This window comes from Otolemur garnettii, unplaced genomic scaffold (genome assembly GCF_000181295.1).
Source record: "Otolemur garnettii isolate 467f Iridium unplaced genomic scaffold, OtoGar3 scaffold00010, whole genome shotgun sequence".
Taxonomy (NCBI): Eukaryota; Metazoa; Chordata; class Mammalia; order Primates; family Galagidae; genus Otolemur; species Otolemur garnettii.
In genome coordinates, this window is record NW_003852405.1 from 15106773 (window position 1) to 15128051 (window position 21279).

General features: G+C 50.9%; 1 protein-coding gene and 1 non-coding gene across 2 annotated transcripts in view; one reads left to right on the plus strand and one right to left on the minus strand.

Annotated features, from left to right (window-relative positions):
* Positions 1-1994: 1994 nt before the first annotated feature.
* On the minus strand, positions 1995-2098 carry LOC111723330. The gene has a single exon (XR_002771898.1). It is a non-coding gene; the product is annotated as a small nucleolar RNA U13 (small nucleolar RNA).
* Positions 2099-3106: 1008 nt separating this feature from the next.
* ABCA4 (ATP binding cassette subfamily A member 4) overlaps positions 3107-21279 on the plus strand; it is a 126490-nt gene continuing 108317 nt past the window's right edge. Inside the window, exons 1-5 of the mRNA XM_003784271.3 lie at positions 3107-3189; positions 10681-10774; positions 11941-12082; positions 14444-14583; positions 20363-20490. Of these exons, the coding sequence (XP_003784319.2) occupies positions 3124-3189; positions 10681-10774; positions 11941-12082; positions 14444-14583; positions 20363-20490 (570 nt within the window). The 5' untranslated portion in view covers positions 3107-3123. The remainder of the gene's footprint in view (positions 3190-10680; positions 10775-11940; positions 12083-14443; positions 14584-20362; positions 20491-21279) is intronic.

Genomic DNA, 21279 nt, shown 5'->3' on the forward strand with positions numbered 1-21279 from the left:
AAAAACTATTCCAGAACACTGTCTACATGACGGACCTCTATAACTACACGTTTCCCTTCCCTTTGGAAACTTGGAAGGAGGCGGCCCCCTCACCAGCTGGAGTTCCTCTGGAGCCACGTCACATGCGCTCTAAGCTTGGATAAGCCCAGGGCTATCTGCTTACTCACTCCCAGAGCTTCATCTTCCACCTGTGTGTTTATAATTCACAAATCTGTTTCCATCCCAGAAGCTTGTTCTTGCCTCTAGACCCCAGTGTCAGTGCCTGGTAAATGTCTGCACTCAGATGTCATCACAGGGACTTAACTTCAGTCTACCAAGTGCAAACTCCTCTTCTCCCCCATTTGCTTCTACTCCCCATTGGCCCTTCGCACCCGCAACCCGGTCATTCTAGCTGATTTTTCTCTGTTACCACCCATTTCCAGTAAGCCACCCAGCCCTGCTGCGTCCCTTTCCTTCCTATCTCTCCAGTCCCTCCTCTTCCCCATCGTGACTGTCACTGCCAGCGCCCGTGCGTGCTCTCTGCTTTCCTCTAATCCTCCCCCACACTGCTGCCAGTGTGAGCTGACTACTCTCGGCAGCCACTGCATTAAAATCTTTCATCACCTCCCCATGATGGAACCCATACTCCGTAGCATGCAGCATGGTCTTGGTGATTCTGCACAGAGTATGCTTCTGTTTGGGGATGCCCTGCACTTGTGGGGCCCTCGGGTCACTTCAGGGGTGCTCAGTAAATCTCAATTGGATCAATCATCATTGTCAATTTTTCAGTCTGGCTTCTGTTTCCCCTTCTAGCCTCCTCTTTAGCACCCCCCACCCATCCCCTTCACCCCAGCCAGGCTCCACTTGTGATTTTTCTGGGCAGGAGAAGCTATTCCTGCCTCCCTATCTTTGCACAGAGTTCAAATGACTGACTTGCTCAAGAAACTAGCATTGTCATGTGTGACCCTGAACAAAGTATTAATTTCACCAGGCTTCAGGGTTTCTTATCTGTAAAATAGAGCAAGTATCTACCTCAGAAATTGTAGTGGGTGGTGGTGCCCATAGCTCAGTGGGTAGGGCACCGGCCACATACACTGAGGCTGGCAAGTTTGAACCTGGCTTAGTTAAGCTAAAACAACAATGACAACTGCAACAACAAAAAAATAGCTGGGCGTTGTGGCAGTGCCTGTAGTCCCAGCTACTTGGGAGACTGAGGCAAGAGAATTGCTTAAGCCCAAGCGTTTGAGGCTGCTGTGAGCTGTGATGTCATAGCACTCTACTAAGGGCAACATAGTGAGACTCTGTCTCAAAAGAAAGAAAGAAATTGTAGTGAGTGTAGCGGAGTACAGTGCCTCACACCTGTAATCCTAGCACTCTGGGGGGCTAAGGCAGGAGGATTACTTGAGCTCATGAATTCAAGACCAACCTGAGCAAGAGCGAGCCCCCATCTCTACTAAAAACAGAAAAAACTAGCTGGGCATTGTGGCGCATACCTGTAGCCCCAGCTACTCTGGAGGATGAGGCAAGAGAATCGCTTGAGCCCAAGAGTTTGAGGTTGCTGTGAGCTATGATGACACCATGGCACTCTACACAGGTTGACAGACTGAGACTCTATCTGAAAGAAAGAAAGAAAGAAAGAAAGAAAGAAAGAAAGAAAGAAAGAAAGAAAGAAAGAAAGAAAGAAAGAAATTGTAGTGAGCAGAAAATGAAATAACATGCAAAAGCAGCTTATAAATCACAAATGAAAGTGTTATTTTGTGATTCACCAGTGCCTGTCTCAATCGCCACTACCTTTTTGACATCCCCAGCAGAAACTCTCTCGCCGTCTCCTTGGAAGTCACACCAGGCACAGCCTGTGGGCCCTCATGGCTTCTGTCACACAGTCCCTGAGTTCTCCATGGGCCCAAGAGCCCTCCCGCCCCCTAAAGTCAGCATCCATTCCTACTCGACACTTCCCTCCACCCCATGGAGGTCTCAGGAACTAGAGTCTTTCTTTCTTTTTTTTTTTTCTTTCCTGTCAGACGGGTAATGTGCTAATGTCACAGCAAGGTTTGAGGGAGGCACATCTTTCTCATGCTCACCAACACCCACACATCGTGTGTAAGAACTACAAAACGAGGGGTGGCGCCTGTGGCTCAAAGGAGTAGGGTGCCAGCCCCATATACTGGAGGTGGCAGGTTCAAACCCAGCCCCAGCCAAAAAAAAAAAAAAAAAAAAAAAGAACTACAAAATGATTGTTTTTCAAAGAGAAACAGCTTCTGACATGTGAGGCAGTAGAGACCAAAAGTTCTGTGGTAAAGAGCCAGGGAAGCTCCTGTGAGGGGAGGCCCTCAGGGTCACAGGTCCATCACCTGACCATGAGTCTGTCCAGCTGGGGTGACAGTGACTGGCTCTCCTGCTGCCTCTCCTCACACCCCCACCTGGGCCACACATTGCCACCAGTCACAAGCTCTGTCCTACTGAGCCTTGAGGCGGAACACAGCTCCAGGCAGCCAGGACAAGGTGATAAAAGTAAGCTCAGAGAGCCGCAAATAGCTGGCCTAATGTCGCTTTAGGGCAGTGGTTCTCAACCTTCCTAATGTAGGCCCTTTGATACAGTTCTTGTGGGTTGTGACCCACAGGTTGAGAACAGCTGCTTTAGGGCAAGATGAAGGGCTAAAGGGAAGAGGGATCACTTCAGATCTGTCAGGTGAGTTGACTGCTGGCTCATGGGGGGCTACTGTGTAAGACAAAAGCCCAGTCTATATTCATGTAAACAGATTTTGCCCCAAGCTTAACAGTGGGTCAGAGATGTCCAAAGGTGCTGGATATCTCAGGAGCCCCAGGAACCCCTCTGTTGGAGGAGGACCCTGAGGGTCTTGGTTTCCCACAAAACACCCCCCCCCCATTTGCTCAGCCCCAGCCACTTCTGTCTTTAGGGTTCTCCTTCCTAAGGAGGGGCCTCCACAGCCTCTGCCTCCTTTCCTTGGCAAAGGGCTTATGTGTAATTAAAAGGGATTATGTTTTGAAAGGGGAAAATAGCCTTTAATCACCAGGGGAAGGACACAGCAGCCTGAGCCAGAGGCCCCCAGCATTGTTTGTATATGCATCGCTGCCCCTGAGCCTGGTGCTGTGGGGTCTCCTGGGCCTCCTGTGGCCCCCAGCATGGGCTTCGGGAGGCAGATACAGCTTTTGCTCTGGAAGAACTGGACCCTGCGGAAAAGACAAAAGGTAACAGTTACCGTCTGTGGTTTAAAAGTGAGGTATGAAGCAGTAAATGGAGGAAAGTGTGGGGTGGGCCAGGTGGGGGTTGGAGAGCCAGAAGCCAGGGCCTGGCAGCCCTGCAGCCCCTCTGAGTGGCCTGGGGGCCTCTGACAGGTGACTTTTGCAGGAAGATGTGTTTCTCTGTCCTCGGCCAGGAAAGTCTTTCACCTGCTCTGCCTACAAAGCCATTGCCTGCCCATCCCTCCCCTTACCTCAGGTTTTAAACCTGCCAGCCCTGCCCACCACCCTCTTGAGCACCCACACCAGGTGGTGGGAGCACCCCCAATCCCTGAAGAGCAGGTGCATGCACCCTGAGTGAGCACCCACAGGGTAGCCTCCAGCTCGGTACCCCTTACTTCCTTGCAACTACAAGGCACATTGTTTTTCACATTTTAATGTTTCTGAAATTGGGATACAGCTCACAACCAAGTCACAGTTTAACTGGGCACATTTTTTTTTTTCTCAGTGGTGCAGAAAAATAACAGTGCATCATACAGCTGATTGCACCCTAGATTCAATGAGAGGCAATATATGATTAACCCCGCAGACATTCCCCGAGTCCTTTCAATGAACAGACGTGGGGCTGGGTTAGACTAGGGATCTGTGGCATAAGACACAGAGTCTACCTTGGACCAGATTCTACACAGGCTGGGAAAATCCTCAGTGTGATTGAGACTAAGAATGGTATAAAGTAGCACGGGGCACATCCCGTAATGATCAAGCAGGAGTCACAGGAGATCGGAGAACCCCAGGGGTGTACATGGAAATGCCAACTGGCCTCTGTACATTTACTTTTGGGAAGGGACAAGGAGTAACTATCTAACTATAAAAAAATAATGCACTTTGCTGCAGCCTTGCAGAGTGGTGTGGAAGCCAAATGACTAAAGAAGCTGAAAAGAGGAGGGAGGGGTAAAGGATAAGGGCTGGGGAGGGCTGGGATTAGAAGCCACCAGGGGGCTGGGGAGGGAGCAGGGGGACACCCTCCAAAGGGAAGAAAGCTCAATTCAGAATGGGTTGAAGTAGCTGGGACAGGGTTGTCCTGAGCATCGGAAGGAATTTTAGGGAAGAAGTGAAACCAACTGGTGGAACATTGGAAGACCTGTGAGCGAGTCTTGGTGAGAGGCTAGTCTGAGAGGATTTTGGAAAATGTGTTAGCTAACTACCAGTCCTTCCCCAGAGGTGAGAGAACCAAGGGAAGAAAGAGGAATCATCAGGACCTGGGAACACAGACAGGAGGTCTGCAGAGCTGAAATTAGGACTTAAGAGGAAGGGTTGCCAGAGGCTGCTGCTGGGTCTCTGAGCCTGGTCTCAGGCCCTAACATGAGGAGAGAGCCCTGGCTGCTGGTGGGTGTGGGGCCAGGGCTGATAACTTCATAACCAGCACAAAAGGGAGCCACAGGGAACACAACCAACCGTGCACATCAATGGTCCAAAAGCCTGTGTGTGGCTGGGTAGGGAAGCTGAGTCAGAAGTGGCCTGTCTGGGAACACCGTGGTCCACAGGCTGCCATCCTCTTTCAGAGGTGGTGCCATTCCCACATTAGCACTGGAGTTATTTGCTGCCCCCAGGAGTCAAGGGCTGACAGTAATCAGAGACTCAGTCTCTGTTTTCCTGGAGCTTCCCTTCTATGTTAAAATACTGCCGGTGCCTGTGGCTCAAAGGAGTAAGGTGCTGGCCCCATATGCCAGAGGTGGTGAGTTCAGCCCCAGCCAAAAACCACGAAAAAGAAAATGCTGACAAAACTAGAAAAAGACTCATTATTAAATTTATTCATGTATTTATTTATACCTGATAATTCCCAGGCACTGCACCAGGCTCTTGGGTACACATTGGCAAATACACAGTTCTTGCCTACATGATGTTTGCAGTCTGTGGATGGCCAAGGGATATCCAATGTGCCTTGTTCTCCCTTCTCTCTCTCTCCTTCCTGCCCTCTCTCCCCATAAGAAATTAAGATTTTCAGTTCATTTTATTCTCAGTGTGCTTTTTGTAGTCCTCAAAAACTCTGAGGACTGTCCCTGCTTTCCTAAAATGATTCCATTCCTATGCTGAGCGTGTGGCTGTTACAGAGACTATCTCTGTTTTCAAGAATAAGTGTGGTTCATCTCCCTTTCCCGGGTGTTGGTGGCTGTCCCCTTATTCAAGGACTCTGCCCTGTCCACAATGTGCCCCCTAGGCAGATGGAGTCTTCAGGCTTAGGCCTGAGCTGGCCTGAACTGGGCCAGTATTCCCTGGATGTCATCCCAGTGTCCTGGAAATTGAGATCTCTGTCTGGTGTGCCTCCAGATGGCTGTCCCTTAGTTACCACATTCTGGGAGCTTCTAGACTGTCTGGGTAAGATGGAGGCATACTCCTTTACCCTGCAGGAACTCTGAGAGGGCTCTCTGGCTCCTTTCTAAGCTTTTGGGTCTTCTGGAAACTTCCGTCTCTAGAAAATGGTACTTTTAAGAAAAGCACAGCTCACCTAGTCCACAACTCAGCTCCTAGGTTTTTAATTCCTCAAATGCCCACTTTCTGGGGTGCTTACTCCTGTGAGCAGGGCAAGAGTAAAAACACACCAAATTTCCCCAGTCCTTCTCTTCAATCCTCCAGAGCAGAAGATGGAAATCTTCAGATCTTTGCATTCCTCCCTCTTTTTTTTTCTTCCTCTGTTAACATTTCAAGTATTACCTAGTGCCTGGCACAGCGCTAAGTGTATTACCTCATTTCACCCTCCCAATGAATCTGAGAGAGAAAGACCTCTGTAATCCCCATGGTATTGATGAGGTAACTGAGGCTCTGGAGAAGGGGCAGGGACTGATGGGGTTGGGTCTGGGATCCACACCCATGCTGTGTGACTCCAGGACCGCCAGACATGGCCAATACCCTGTAGTACTCACAAGGAGCAAGCCCCGTCTAATAGGCTGGTTGTGGATGTTACCATGATGGAGTGACCCTATAATTTACCATCTAAACTGGGACAGTTCTGAAAGTGAAAGGGAGCACTACTAGGGAGCACCACTGATAATCCCACCAGGACAATGAACGCAAACTACACCAGGCCTGGCAAACTGGGATGTGTGTTTGCCCTCTGCCAAGGTGAGCCAGACCCAGTTACTGCCCTCCTGGAATTCAGAGCAAGCTCCATGTCTGACCCACGAGCAGCATGATGTGTGCAGCAGGGAGTAGGGGGAAGCACAGTGTGGGGAAAGGATTTGCTCAGAGGGGATGTGGGGTTGCCAGGGGCAAGTGAAGACGCCCAAAGAGTTTGTCCCCACCCATTTGTTCCCAGTAACAAGTGCTTCTCTCACTGCTCGAGACAAATCCACACCCTCCCCCACTGGATGTAGACCAGGCGCTACGTCAGGGAGGATGGACAAAGGTCACAGGCAGGTCCCTTGCCCCTGAAAGCTTGCAGTCTTGGCTCCTCACTGTCATCCCTGGCCCTGGGTTAGGATGGGATATTTGAGGGAGGGTTGAGGGCTCCTGAGAGCAAGGGCTCATCTTTTCCCAGCACCTGGGATAGCTGTGCCCCTTGTCCTGGACCCAGGATCAGGTGAGAGGACATGGCAGGTTCAGGGCTACGGGGCAGACAGCTCTGAGTGCACCCAGATTCCAGATCATATTCGTGCAGGCTAAGAATCCCATCCAGTTCCCAGTGCAAAATGTTGATCCTGTGGCTCCTTTCAAGCTTTGGCTGCACTCTTTGAAATTGGAAACAGAGTGAGGGAAGAAAATCTAACGGCTAAATTCTAAAACAGAGAACACAACTCTGCCTTGCCAGAAACCCTTCCTCCCTTGTATAGACTGAATGGTTAAGGGGGGCAGAGAGGAGAGAGAGAGGAAATACCAGTTTGGGAAAAAATTTTCCACCAGCCCCTTCTGAGCCTCAGCTGGGCTTAATTAAAGTTACAGACATGTTTGAAGGGGAGGGTGGGGGAGTGTGAGCAGCCCAGAAACATGTCTTTGATTATACTGTGGAATTTCTCCCTGGGGTATGCCTTGCACAGTTGCGCAGCAAGCAGGAGGGTGCCACCCTGGGCTGGCAGTGCTGAGCGGGACGGGGCAGGAGAAGAGGCTGTTTGTTGTGAGGACCAGACCTGTCAGGCCGCTGGTCTTTGTACGGGAGGTGAAATGTGAAGTGCAGCCCTCCTCCCCTGAACACACACACACAGAGAGGACAGTAATGCTCACCTCTAGGCAGACTTTTTTCAAAGATTATCAACTACTGACCACTGGTTCTCAGCCTCGGCTGCACGTTGAAATTATTTGAAAAGTGGTTTTTTAAAAATAAAAATCCCATGCCCCAAGATTCTGATGTCACTGGCCTAGGGCATGACCTGAGACCCCGACATGGTCTTGGCATGCAGCCACAGAAGTGCTGAGCTACAGCAGTGGAGGGCACAGGGCAGAGGCAGAAAACAGCAGCCCCAAGGCAGAGCTATGGTGAGAAACATGGGCAAAGCAGCCCCAGTCCTGACCAGGCACAGCAGGAAGGAAGGAGAGGCTGGCCCTGCTGCCCACCGATGGGAGGACTTTAGGCTGCAGTGCCTTGCGTGGGGCAGATACTTTAAACACACAAGAATGAGTGAGTGAGTAGATGACGGAGCATGTCACAGGCATTTCCAAAGAGGGTAAGAAGCACTCTTGTGGGCTAAGGAATTTTACCCAGAGGACAGGTAGGCAAGGCAGATGGATTCCTTCCTGAAGCGAGCTCCTCTCTACATATGGAGTGGGGACGGCACATGGTCTCTTTCTCAGAAAGCTCCTATGTCTCCAAACCAGCAACTAAGCGGTTCTGAATCCAGAAAAGGAGGAGACGTGCCTGTGCAAATTTTAATGCTATCTCCGTGCTCTTCTGCCATGACAATGTGCAGTGTCACCTCACCCACAGTGACAGGTACACTGCACATCATCTACAGTGCTGCTGTGACTTCAATGACAGCCCTGTGAGGCAATAAGTGGCTTGTGTTTATTGAGTGTCACCTTGTGCCAGATCCTGCTCTCCGTGTTTGATGTGGTTAACTCATTCTCACAATTGCTCTGGGAGGCAGGTCCTGGTATCACCCCCGTTTTGCAGATGAGTCCCCGTAGTAAAGAGGGGTTGAATGGGTTACCCAAGGTCATACAGTTAACATGGAGCAGGCTGGATAGGAGTCCCAGATGTGCTCTTAACCCTCAGTGCACACTGTAGGAGGAAATAACAGTCCCATTTCGTAGATGAGAAAACTGAGACTTGGGTTAAGCAAACCCCAAAGGGGCTGTTAACGCAGATCTCTCCACCACTCCCAAATCAGCATCGATGTTTAGCATGCCAGACCTCTCCCAGATAGACGTTGCTACATGGAAGGCAGCCGATGTACTTGGTAGAAGGCCAACATTGCAGGCAATTGCCTTGAGGAGGTGTCAAGTGTGTGGAATCTGGTCCGGTTGTCTCATTTCCCTGGGACTTCCGGTTTCATCACGTGCACATAGCCTGCCAGACTTGCTCCCAGATCTTATCCAGTGATAGGAGTGTCCTGAATGAAGGCAGAAGCCAGTGCACATGCCTGGGGGTGGGGGGAGTGCCATTTGTTACATTTGGGGACTATTGGTGACCCAAAGTTAGGTCACCTCCAGCCTTCCCAAAGAGGCCTCCCAGACTAGTCTTGACAAAGGCTCACTCATTTCACAGGTATTTATTGAGCACCTATTATGAGGCCCACCTGTGCGGGGTGTTGGAACCATAGTAGTGACCAGGACAGATGTGGTCACTGCTCTTAGGAAGCTTACAGCCCTGAGGGCTCCACCTACTTGCAGAAGTAGTGACCCTGAAGTGTGTTGAGTGATAAGAATGGGCAGTCCAGGCAGCTGGAGGAGTTCTGTGTGTGGTCAGGGACCGATGTTAGCAGTGAGATGGGCAGTGGCCTGGACAAGCTTGATCTGCATGTCCTGGGGGAGCTGCCAACAGTCTGATGCCAACAAGTGTGCTTGGGATTGGTCCCCTAAGCACCCAGTGGTAACTGCCCAATATTCGTGTTTTGCCATCTTGTGGCAGAAGGTATAGCAGGAGCTCTGAAAAAACGAGTATCTTAAAGAAAATCTGTGACTCTTTCTTCTTCCCTGTACATATCTTAAGTATAACATTTTATAAAAAGTGATAACTGCATAATCATCGCCTGCCCCTATACAGTTTTTACTTTTTCTTCAATGCATGATCAATTTCCCTACCGATGTATTTCCTAATCTATTATAATTCAGATCGATCATTGGTTTGTCCTTACTAGCCTGAAAGGAATAAATATGGATGAGCACTTGCTATGGGGTTCCCCATTTTACTAAGATCCTATTTATAGTTCTTTGAAAGGAAAACAATAAAAGGTTACATTAAGACTACGGGTATAGCCCCTCTCTGATCTCCATAAATTTAAGTTTTTATTCATGGCAAGCTGCTAAAAATCTCCTTTACATCTTACGAGTTGTCTTCATCAGGTTTCTGGAGCAGCAGGTGGGTAGGAGAACTATTACATTCCCCATTCACATTCCCCCCCTCCCCTCCCCCCCCACACTTCCACACCTCCAGCCCTGTGTACAGTGTCACAAAGCGGGGGCCGCAACTGTCAATTGGCTCTTCTTTTGGAGTCAAGGATCCCTAAGGTCTAAACTGAACATAAATTTAAATACCGACTTTCAAGCCTATGTTGACATCAGCAGCCTCTTCCAGCGTGAAAGCCCGTGGCAGTACACCCTGCTTTGTTTCTTGAATCTATAGAAATTGTGGAAGAGAAAATGCCTACAAGCTAGATTTTGTTGACTTTGCTGTGGATCCCAGTACTTCACAGTCGTTCGCTCATTCACTTACTCATTCCATGACCACATGTACAAGGTCTACTATGTGCCACAAGGCAAGGTAGCAGGGTGAGGCTGAGAGGGCGTTGGCCCTGGAGACAGGGTTCTGATGCTATTGGTGACCCAAGTCTTTGGGTCACCTCCAGCTTTCCCAGAGAGGCCTCCCAGACCAGTCTTGACAGGACTGTGGCTCTGATGCTGTCACTGCTGATGTGACACTGCACGGGTCACCTGCCCTCTATGGGCCTCTTTCCTCCTCCACAGAGTGAGAGGTTGCAATGAGATGTTCACTTCTGAACATCAGTGTTACTAGGAACCCTGGAGAAAGGCAGCGTGGTCGGGCCCCAGTGAGTCCGAATCTGCACAGCAACATCAGGTGCCCCGAATCCCCCCATCCTGAGCCTCCTTCCTGCTAAGGTAGTTTTTAAAATAGAGACAGAACAGAGCCCAGGTGGACACTAAATGTGGCTGGTACGATAAATCAGATAGAGGCAGGGCAGGAGGGAGGATAAAAGGGAGATCTTCAGGTAAATATGCCAGAGCCCCAGTCCTACTGTATACTCATAGAGAGGGGCTGAGGTGAAGAGCATCTGCTTGGGTCATGTTTCCTTAGCGCCACTGGCCTTTCCCTCTTTTGTTTCCTTTTTCCAGATTCGCTTTGTGGTAGAAATCGCGTGGCCTTTATCTTTATTCCTGGTCTTGATCTGGTTAAGGAATGCCAACCCGCTCTACAGCCAACATGAATGTAAGCACAGCAGGGAAGCCTGGGCGAGCTGGGAAGAAACACCAGCTTGGTCCTTTTGTCTAGAAAGGTCTTGGGGTTGGGGGTGCAGGGATTGGACCTACTGACCATCATTTCATATGTACAGTGCATAAAACAGAGATTCATCAGCGTTATACAAATTATTATGCCTACCCATTCTAAGCAAATACTTATAAGTGTTTACTTAAGGACTGTCCATTTTTTTTGTTTGCTTTTCATATCTAAACTCTCATATGTTTAAAGAGAATGGATTATAAATGAGTTCTCTGGGCGGCGCCTGTGGCTCAAAGGAGTAGGGTGCCCACCCCCATATGCCGGAGGTGGTGGGTTCAAACCCAGCCTGGCCAAAAACTCCAAAAAAAAAAAAAAAAAAAAAATTAAATGAATTCTCTGAAATACTTTCAAGACCATTTTAGGAAATTTGTTATACACAGAAAAATGAGAAGTGATACTTAATAAAATATTGCTTCTTGGACCCCTGAGCTGTCTGAGGACCTAGGATGAGCCTGGGGAAAGCCTCTCCCATGCTCTACTGTTTTGGGAGACATTTCCTCTGGCTCCAGGGCAGGGTGACCTCTGCCTCTAGGCAGCTGATGCAGAAGCCTCTGGAGCTGTGCGAAGCTCCGTCTTCCCCAGCCTCTGGTTCAGGAGTGGCAGGCTGAGCTTTGAATCAACCTCCTATCTGTGAAGGAGGTTGCTCCTTTACCTCAGTCCCCACCTCCCCAGGAGCCCACACCCTGCGGCCTTGCAGCTGGCTTGGGGCTGGGTGCTCACTACAAGCTCTTGACCAGGTAGGCAAGCCTCTTCTCCTCCAGCGTCAGAAGCCTCCTGGACCCTTCCCAGGTTTATACCTCTCTGCCCTTCCCACCAACAAAATAATTTGTCCCTCTCTCTCCTTCACTTCTGCACTTCTGTCCATGCCTCCGCAAGGCCCTCTGTCTGTCTCCCTACTACACCAGGAGCTTGGAAGAGGAGACTGGTCTTGAGCCCCCAGCACAGGGCCTGGCGTGTGTTAGGTGTCCCTGCTATTGAAACGCTGATGAATGAAGGAGAGCACCAGGGCCCCTTCCCTCAGAGGCTTCAGGGCTAGGGCTGTGTCCGTGTTGGTCTCCATGACTGACTTCTTGTCCTCCTTTCCTGTTTTAAAGGCCATTTTCCCAACAAGGCGATGCCCTCAGCAGGACTGTTGCCGTGGCTGCAGGGGATTTTCTGTAATGTGAACAATCCTTGTTTTCAAAGCCCCACCCCAGGCGAATCTCCTGGAATCGTGTCAAACTATAATAACTCCATGTAAGTGCTGAGATGCCCCCCACCCCGGGAAGGAGGTTGCACACCCCTGCGTTCCTGCCCTGCGCCCACTGTGTGAGCATCCAGAGCAGGCGGCACTGCAAGTGTCTTCGTGGGTTGCTGAGTCCCTAATCTCTGAGGAGCAGAATAGGTTTCCCCTCTGGAACCTTTTATTCCTATCAGGACACTTGGGGAGAAAGCTCTAAACTAAGGCCACATGGACAGAGTTTTTGGTCCTCATGTCCCTAAGATGTGACCTGGAGTTTGATGGCAGCCCCCCCATGGAGCTGTGTCTACTGCCTCCTGGTCACCCACCTGCTTGGGTGGAGACACTGGGTGAGAAACTCTCACTCCCCCTCACCCCATCAGCCCCGATGGCGTTATTCCTTGAAAAGCCTTCTTAGACTTCTAAGGTCTAAGAAAAATGTCAAGGGCATTGAAAGGGAAATGAAATTAGATTTACAGGATCAAGTTTCTTTCTTGGGAGAAAAAAGACGAATTCCACCTCTTTTGCTGTGACTGTGTCAGCGCCCTTGTGTGGTGAGGTCTTGGGACCTGGCTCTAGCACAGTGGTTCTAAACCTGTGGGGCTGACAAACATTCCGAAAGGCTGGTGAAACCTGATGTTCCCTCTTCAAAGAAGAATGGACACAGGCAAACTATTACATTGTACATATGATTTCAGGGACCTGGAGCTTGTGGATTCCAGGTTAATTCATTGCAAGTCAAGTGGTATGAGCGTGTCCTGTGGACAGAGGCTCATGGATGTGCCCAGGGCCATCCTTACCTGTTCTGCTGACCTTGAGTCACACCTTATGAAGGTTATACCTGAAGGTCACCAACCAGGGCTTATTGGGGACCAAACTTTACCCTGCTTGGGTAAATAACAGGTCAGGGTGAAACAGAGATTTGATTATTTCAGTTTTTTCCTTAGATGAGCTCAGTATAATTTCTCCAGGATGAACCTGCATTTAAACTTTTCTAAAAAAAGGACATTTTGACAGGTCAGCCTGAGCTTGGAGGTGGCCTTTTCTACTGGGAACAAACTATGGTTGCTTGTGCCCTATCCTGGCACAGTTGGGTAGTTGTGACAGAGACAGTGTGGTCTGCAAGCCTTTAATAGTTACCTATTTGCTGACTCCTAGACTATGGAGAGAGAGGAGGGAACAATTGTCTTCCTGGAAAGCCCTGGCTGGGTTCATATCCCTGCAAGTGCTGCCTTGACATTTTAGTTTACAGTGTGCACAATCTTCTGAGACCCTGGGAATCCTGAAAGAACTCCTCCTGGATGCACCCAAGAGTCATGCCTGCCCATCCAGAGACCCATGGGGTAGTGCAGTGGGGTCAGGGAGGCTGCATGGAGCTCCGGTGGAGCTGGCCTTGGCCATGTTTATAGGTTCTACTGGGAAAGACTGGGGTGGAAGTTGGGAAGGGACGCCAGACTGCAGCTGCCCCTGGCATTTGAACCTAGAAAGCTGGGTTCCATGGTTCATATACACGTTATGAGGAAATATTAGCATATTTAAGGTTCTTCTGCTTACAAGGCACAGAAATGCATCCAAACAGGCTCAGGCCCCAGAAGGAAATGTATGATTTGTATACTAGACCTTCTCACAAAGGCCAAGGTGGCAAGGCAGGGCTCAGGAGAGGGAGGCCAGGAACTAGAGAGCCATCAAGAGCTGCTTCCTCTGCTCTCTTCCGTCTGGGCCCACAAGGTCCAGCCCCGCTGCTTCTCTGAACATCTGGTCACCTCTCTCCATGGTCCATCTCCCCTGCTCCTCAACACCCAGGCTGCGGCTGGTCACCCAGTCCACAGCACCCTGACCTGGGCAATCAGAAGAGCACCCTGAATACCCTTCCAATTCCTGGGACCAAATCTGGTTGGCCCAGCTTCGTTCTCCCCATCCAATCAGCCTTGGCAGAGGTATGTGCGTGCACATGAGGGTACAAGTGTGTGCAGGGAGGAGCTTGTGGGATCGAGCATGGCGTCAGAGCCCACCCCTGTGAGTGGGTAGAAGGGCAGATCTCAGAGAAGCGGTGACGGCCTGGAAGACCCTCCTATATTATGTGCCAGTATCCTCCCACTTAAGGCTTCTCTGGACAAGAGCCACACAGAGCACGGGGTTGAGAGCTGATCTGTCTCTGACCTGGAAGACTGAGCCGATCGCTCACATTCCTGCCATGTGGCTGCCTATATGTGTGTACAAGGGAGTAAAATCTCTCTCTCCTTCTGTCTTGGCAGGATTGTAAGGGTACATAATGTAGAAGCTGTATCATGGTATCCTAAATATAGTGCACAGTGTTGTTATTACTATAAAAATGATAGCTATTTCTTTATTGGTGCAATATATCCATCTTTCTTCAGCTTAGCAAGGGTGTATCGAGATTTTCGGGAACTTCTCTTGGATGCACCAGAGAGCCAGCACCTTGGCCATGTTTGGGCAGAGCTCCGAACCTTGTCCTATTTCATGGGCACCCTCCGGACTCACCCCGAGAGAATTGCAGGTAAGCTAGGCTTCAGTGCTTACAACTGTCACTTGCCTTACTCATCAGAGAGACTCAAGATATAGGAAAAAGTGGGCAGATTTGATGAAAAAAGATATTGAAGGAGTGGGAAAGGATGGGCTGCAGAGGCCACAGGAGGATCTCCTTAGAGAAGATGCCTCTTCTTCCACGCCAGGAAGGGAGAAGTCAGGATGCTGGGAAAGAGAGCAGGAAAGGGCTCATCCCAGGTGACTTGAGAGGCAAAAGAAAAATGCTAGAGAGATGGCATTCTGGGAAGCATGCGGCTAGGTCAAGGGCAAGGAGAGAGGTGTTTGTAGAGTTTGATAGAGGGGTGGGGTGGTTTTCACAGCCTAGAGAGAGAGCTTACCTGGAACAGGTAGAAATAATGCCACATACCAGTGAGGAGCCGGGGAGACAGACCACGTGTTACCATGACATCACACCTGTCACTGTGCTGTTCTACCCAGTAACATTTAGTACCCAGGCCCTGAGGCAGAGCAGGTGGAGATGGGGAGATGCAGGGCTGGGGCATGGAGGGAGGCACCACAGAAGGTCCAGCAGGCACAGGGCTGAAGGCCATGACTGGACCACCACATCAGGCCCACGTGGCATGAGGAGGGATGGGAAGCCGGAGGGATGAGAAGCCAGAGGGACTAACGTGGGCTTGGGGGAGGAGTGGAGATCTCATGGGCTCCATGGCCCTGTGTAAGTGACTGAGGTCAGAAAGTGAAATATGCGAACTCAGGATTTCAAAGGCAGGGCAGGTAGGCAGAAAGGTGGGGACAGCCTCTGAATGCGGCCGTGATGAAGCGTAGCAAGGGCAGGTACGTGGTGAGGGGAGGCACAGGAATGAGTGCAGGCTGCTGGCACTCACATGGATACAGCAGGTGTGCAGGCAGATAGCAGGAGCCAGGCACCTGGGCAGACAGCAGTGAGGAGAAGGGATGGAAGAGTTGGTCTCTCCTCTGTCAGGGCCCGGGACTAGCCAGGTCTCGGGCCTGGCTTAACTAAGTTCCGGACGTGGACTGCTAAGCTACCTTGCTCAGGAACAGTTTCTCTTAGGGCTGAGGGCTATCTACTTTAGCTGGAAAGAGAGTATGTCTTAGAGAGAGTAAAGCAGTCTTCTTAGAAAGATAGATCTTAGTCTTTAACAGAGCTTGGTAATCTTTAGCAAAGACTACGTGCTGGCATTCTGCAGGCAGGAAAGGAGACAGTCAGAGTAAGCTGATCTGTGATAGAATGTGCACGCTCCCAACTCCCTTCTCCTCCAGCCTGATATAAGGCTGATCTCCTGCCTCTCAACACCACAGGTGTAGAGACTGCCAGTTCACCAATGCTCTCATCTCGTGAGCTCTCATGCTTGTTAGGAGAGCTAAATCCCTCTCCATGCCCTTTTCACCAAGGTGTTCCACTATTTAGCTATACAGGTATTTCTTATAACTCTTATGGGCTGCTACACTCCTCTCCAGGTGAAAATCCAGGAACTTACAGAAACCAACAGCAGTCATGACACCAGTGTGTGTCTGAAAGTCTAGGAGGATGTTGTGTAGCATCATGTCTTTAGTAGGCTTCTCTGAGGACAGCTAGAGGGACAGGACGTGGCAGCTGGAACCCCTTCTTGAGAGGAGTGTAAATGAAGGACTGAGAGGAATTGAAGCCTCCAGGAATGGAGGGATTACTGCAGCCTGGGGCATGGAGTGTGCCCTCTAAGAAAAGGCTTCAAGGAGAGGGAAGATTGTTCAGAGAATAGGGCTTCAGGGCTGGAAAACTGCAGTTTGAGCTCCTAGGATGGATGGGAGGTGACTCAAAGGATGACCTTGGAGGTTGACAAGGATGAGGAAGGGCGTGGGATGTGCTGAAGAGAACAGCTTTTGCTCTGAGTTCTAAACAACACGGGTGGGGGGGTGGCCCGAGTCAGCCCCTAGGCTCCCTCCATACAGTGTGGCTTCTTCAACACAGCAGACATCGGGCACCTGCTGCCAGCCAGGCTCTGGGCTCCTCTCCAGGATTGGAGAGGTTAGTTGGGCCCAGTGCCTGCCCTCCGAGGGCTCATGGGGCAGATGTGGACAGAGAGGAGCGAGCAGGCAATGACCGTAGCATGTGGGGTGTCTGGTGGAGGGGAGTAGGGGGCTTCAAGGGTACAGGGAGTCAGTAGGAGAAACATCTCCAAAGATATCACTTCTCTTCCCATCTGACCCCTCTGCCTTTTCTCCCATGGGAGCAAAGAAGGACAGGAGTATGTTCAGACCGGTATGTTAAGATTGCTTAATTGCATTCTAATTGCTTCCAAAATAGTAAAGCATAGACTTTCTGTGGTTATTCTCTGCAAACCACATTACAAACCCTACATTCTTTGCTGCTCTGGGTAGGACAGTTTATTTTAGTGAGCTCAAGTTTGAAGAACCTTATAAGGTATGAGTATAATTAGCATTTTAATGGTAAAAAACTAACGCCCACCCCAGTGACCAACTAGAAAGTATTTTTTTCCAAGTTTAAAAAAGCAGATGGGGACATGGGCTGTCTGCCTCTTGGTGTGACGATACAGCTCACGCGTCTGGTAAGGTCTGTGATGAGGCAGGCGTTTCATTCAAGTGTCTGATCATCACTTGAGCCTTGCTGGGGGGAGGTACAGAGGAAGTAATTTCAAACCACAATTTCTCTGTGGTTTTTACAATGTGTATATGAGAACCAAAATCATTACTTCTCAACCCCAAAGCAGGACTGATTTCCAGTTGGTATTATTCTAGTAGGCCTTTCCACAAGCCAGCGGGCTGTGGGTAAAAGTCCCTGACAGGAGGTAGGTCTGGGGCACAGGCTCAGGGAAGGCAGGTCTGGGGCACAGGCTCAGAGAAGGCCAGTCAAGGTGCCCCAACAGCTGGGGACAGAGGGTCCAGAATCTCTGACCTCTGTGGCTGTGAGAAGGGACAGGGGTCCATCTCCAAGTAAGGGACATAGTTTCTGAAAGAATTCCAGGCTGGGGAGTGAAGTCCACTGTTGGGACCATAGACTATTTCCGAATCACCCGGGGACGTTGCTAGCTGTGAACATGGCATCCTCGGCCCAAAGCCAAGCCTTTGAAAGTGAAGTGGGCGTGTGAGGCTGTGGTGTGCTTTTGCCTGTCAGCTCCCTGTCACCTGGGAAAGTAAGCCAGTGGCTGACCCAGGCAGCATTCTCCTTCCTTAGCAAACCTGTAGTGCTGCATTCTCTGCAGGGGAGGATTAATGGGAAGAGCCCCCTCCCTTCTCACCCCCAAGCAAGCTCTGTGGTCTCTCAAACAGCTTTCAAACACCTTCCTCCTGCGAGCCCCCCCAGCCCCATGCATTCCGCAAACACCTTCCCTCCCGCCCCAGCCCTCAGCTCCCTTCAGCTCTGAGGGCCTCAGCAGCCCCCACTCCCAGCCTCTAATCTTCCCAGGGTAGGGAACAAGAAGAACCACATTTTAAACTAAATTTATTTTTCTTTCCTCAGGCCCCCGGTTGGCATTTCTCCCTCAGGAGTCTAGCGAGACTCTGTCTGGTATCGGCCACAGCTTACACGGGGGCCCAGCTCTCACTGCAGGGTGGCCTCAGCCTCCTCAGGTGCAGGGTGAGCCAGCACGCTCCTCCCCTGCTCCTAGGGCCACCAGGGCCCAGTCACCTGGGTGGTCTGTTGCACAATGCCTGGCAAAATGCCTCCCTGGCTTCCCTTGTTTTGCCCCATTTCCCTCCCAGGTATTTGTATGTAAGTTCAGGTGAGTGAGTTAAAGAATAACTAAGAGATAAACAGCCAGATGAGGTCCTGACTTTCAGGTCAAGACAACAAGTATTTATTGGGTGCCTCTTGTCACTCAACAGTCACTTATTGAGACCCTGATTTGATGTCAGGCTCTATTGCTGCGTGTCAGAGAGAGGTGACCTCAAGGGCTTACGGGTGTGTGGCCAGCACTGCTAGGTGCAATGGGGTGTGTAATGAAAGCAGGGTCCATCGCCCTGACTCTTAGGAGGCCATGGGGTGTGTGTGCACGCCGGCGTGTGCATACTCTGAGGACAGTGCTGCAGAATCACAGGCACACAAGGCTGATAGACAGGAGTAACTGGGAGAACAATTGAGCTGCCCCCAGGGGAAGGAGAAACGCAGGGGCAGCCTGGTTTGAAGGCAATAGGACTTAGTCACAAGAAAGGAAGGGAGACAAGACTAACAGAGCAGCCCCCTCTCAGAGCCCTCCTCCCACCTTGGGGCCCCATGTTCAGGTCCCACTCTAGCCCTTCGTGTTCTGTGCAAAGAGGAGTGACGTGGGCTACCAGTTGGCAGAACACCCAGGGGTACCCACCAGGGCAAGAAAGGCCACCGTGGAGTGGACCCCTGGGACCGATCATGCCTGCCTTTACTGCGTGGGCAGGCCTGTGGGACAGACCCTAGACCTTCTCAGAGGAAATTATCAGCAGTGTCAGTCTGGACAAAGTGCTGTATGGGGAGGGCATAACCTGAAAATGGAAAGGGTGGCTGTCAGGCATTTGGGGGGCAGGCTTCTCAGCTGCTTGGGGAGGAGAGAATTTGGAAAGGAAGAGGATGGGATGCCAGGGAAGTGGGCACAGGAAGGAGTGGGGCTTGTGATGGTTAGAATTTGTCCGAGAAGAACCAGGACATGAACAGGCAGCCGGGCCCCTGAAGCACTTGGGGCACGGAGACCAGCATTTTCATGCAGCCCAATGCTTCCCTTCGTGTTGAATGGCTCTGTGGAGGTCTGGACCTGTCAGACTCTTCCCTGGCCAGCACCTCGTGAACTGTAGCAGTGACCAGCTTGAGGCCAAGCGCTGGCCCTGAAACAGGTAGAGGAGGGGGTGCTGGTGTGAATCCCCTGGGTGTGGTAGGAATAACGTTACTGCCAGCAGAACAAGCATTTACTGAGCGCTCGCTGTTTCCAAGCCTGGGAGCTCTGAGCACTTCACTGTCCTCACTGTCCATTGCTCCCACAGCAGTCCTGGGAGGTGGATGCAGGGAGAGGCTCCACTGCTTACCCAAAGGTCACCTTCACTGTGAGGAGTCCCTTCTGTCTCCTTAGAAAGAAGCTCCTGCTTGCTGTGGGCTTTGAGGGGAGAGAGAGCATGGTAAGGGGGTCAGGGGACAAGCCCTTGTGCTGGGCCGTCTCCTCTTCCCACCTCTAGCTCTCAGAAACCCCGTCTCCCTTAGTCTGTGTCAACAATCTGAGCATCTCAGACTGAACTGAGGTGGCAGAAAGGCTAAGAAGGGCCCCCAAACCCCCCCATGACAACTGCTTTGTGGGCAGAGCACACACCTCCTACTGTCCTACACGGTGGAGGTGGGGAGTCCTCCACCTTGGACTATTGACCTTTGGGGCAGGATCTGTATTGTGGGATGTTCAGCAGCACCCCTGGCCGCTACCTGCCTGTGCCTCCCCAGCTCTGACAACCAGAAATGCCCTCAGATATTGCCAGATATTCCTGGGGGGACAAAGAGGCCCTGCTCCAGCTTCCCACCCCACCCTCTAGCATTATCCTAGGCCAACCTCATAGAGCATCTGACACTCCCACCCACCCCAGCTCCCTTTTTCCAGCCTCTGTGACTTCTCATGGAATTGTATCCAGATGCTTCAGCGACAAATACTGCAGTGGTGCTGGTGACAGCCCACGGGCAAGCTCCTGCCCCCCAGGATTCCCCAAGAGCCCGAGAGCAGAGCCTTCTTACGAGAGTCGAGTTAGAACGTTTCCAATCACTTCTAGCTGTTTGCCCTTTCTGACCCGTCTCCCCTTCAACACCCTGTTCTTTCATCCACGTACAGGAAAAGGAGTACGGATAAGGGATATCCTAAAAGATGAAGAGACACTGACACTATTTCTTATAAAAAACATTGGCCTGTCCGACTCAGTTGTCTATCTTCTGGTCAACTCCCAAGTCCGTCCTGAGCAGGTAGGTGGATGTCCTTGGAGCGGAGGCGGAGCGAGGTTTCCACACTCAGGGCCCATGACCTGTACCACATATGTAGATTGACACCAGGTCACCTGAGCCAGTGCACACTCTCATCACAGGGCTCTGGAGCCACACACCTCCCAGCAACACTTAAAGCCTCTCAGAGTTTTGTCACTGGAAGGAACTTTAGGGGTCGTGTGGCTCGACCTGCTCTTATAGATGAGGAAACAGAAGTCTACTCATTTATTCAGCAAATATTTCAGAGCATGGGCTGAATAAGACAGGCAAAGCCCTAGAACCTGGATGACAGTCACATAAGCAGAGGACATGCCATGAGTCTCGGTTGTGACAGGTGCTGGGAGGACAGTCCTTCAGAGGCAGTTATTAGAGAGGGATGGCCAGGTGAGGGATGGGACGGTCTTAAATGGGATGCCCAGGAAAGGCTGTTTGAGCATAGCTGATGGGAGGGAAGGCGGCCAGGCAAGCTGACAGGAGGGTTGGGGGCTGAGACTCTGGCAGGGAAGGGCCTGTGTGTGCTATGATGGCCTCCTGAGGGCCCAGCACCGGATGCTGCCTCTTTCCTGGACCACTTTTTTCTCTGCGCCCAGCAAACTCCTCCTTCCACTTGCCAGAGCATTTCTGACCTATACCCCTTAAAATGCTTTCTGTCCCTTTTAATAATCTCCTGTATCTATACAGAGTGTGTTCCCCACTGACACATGACCGTCGCATCTGTTAGCTCCTTTATCCCTTGTGACAAACCTGAAATGGGTCAAACAAGTTGGGAGA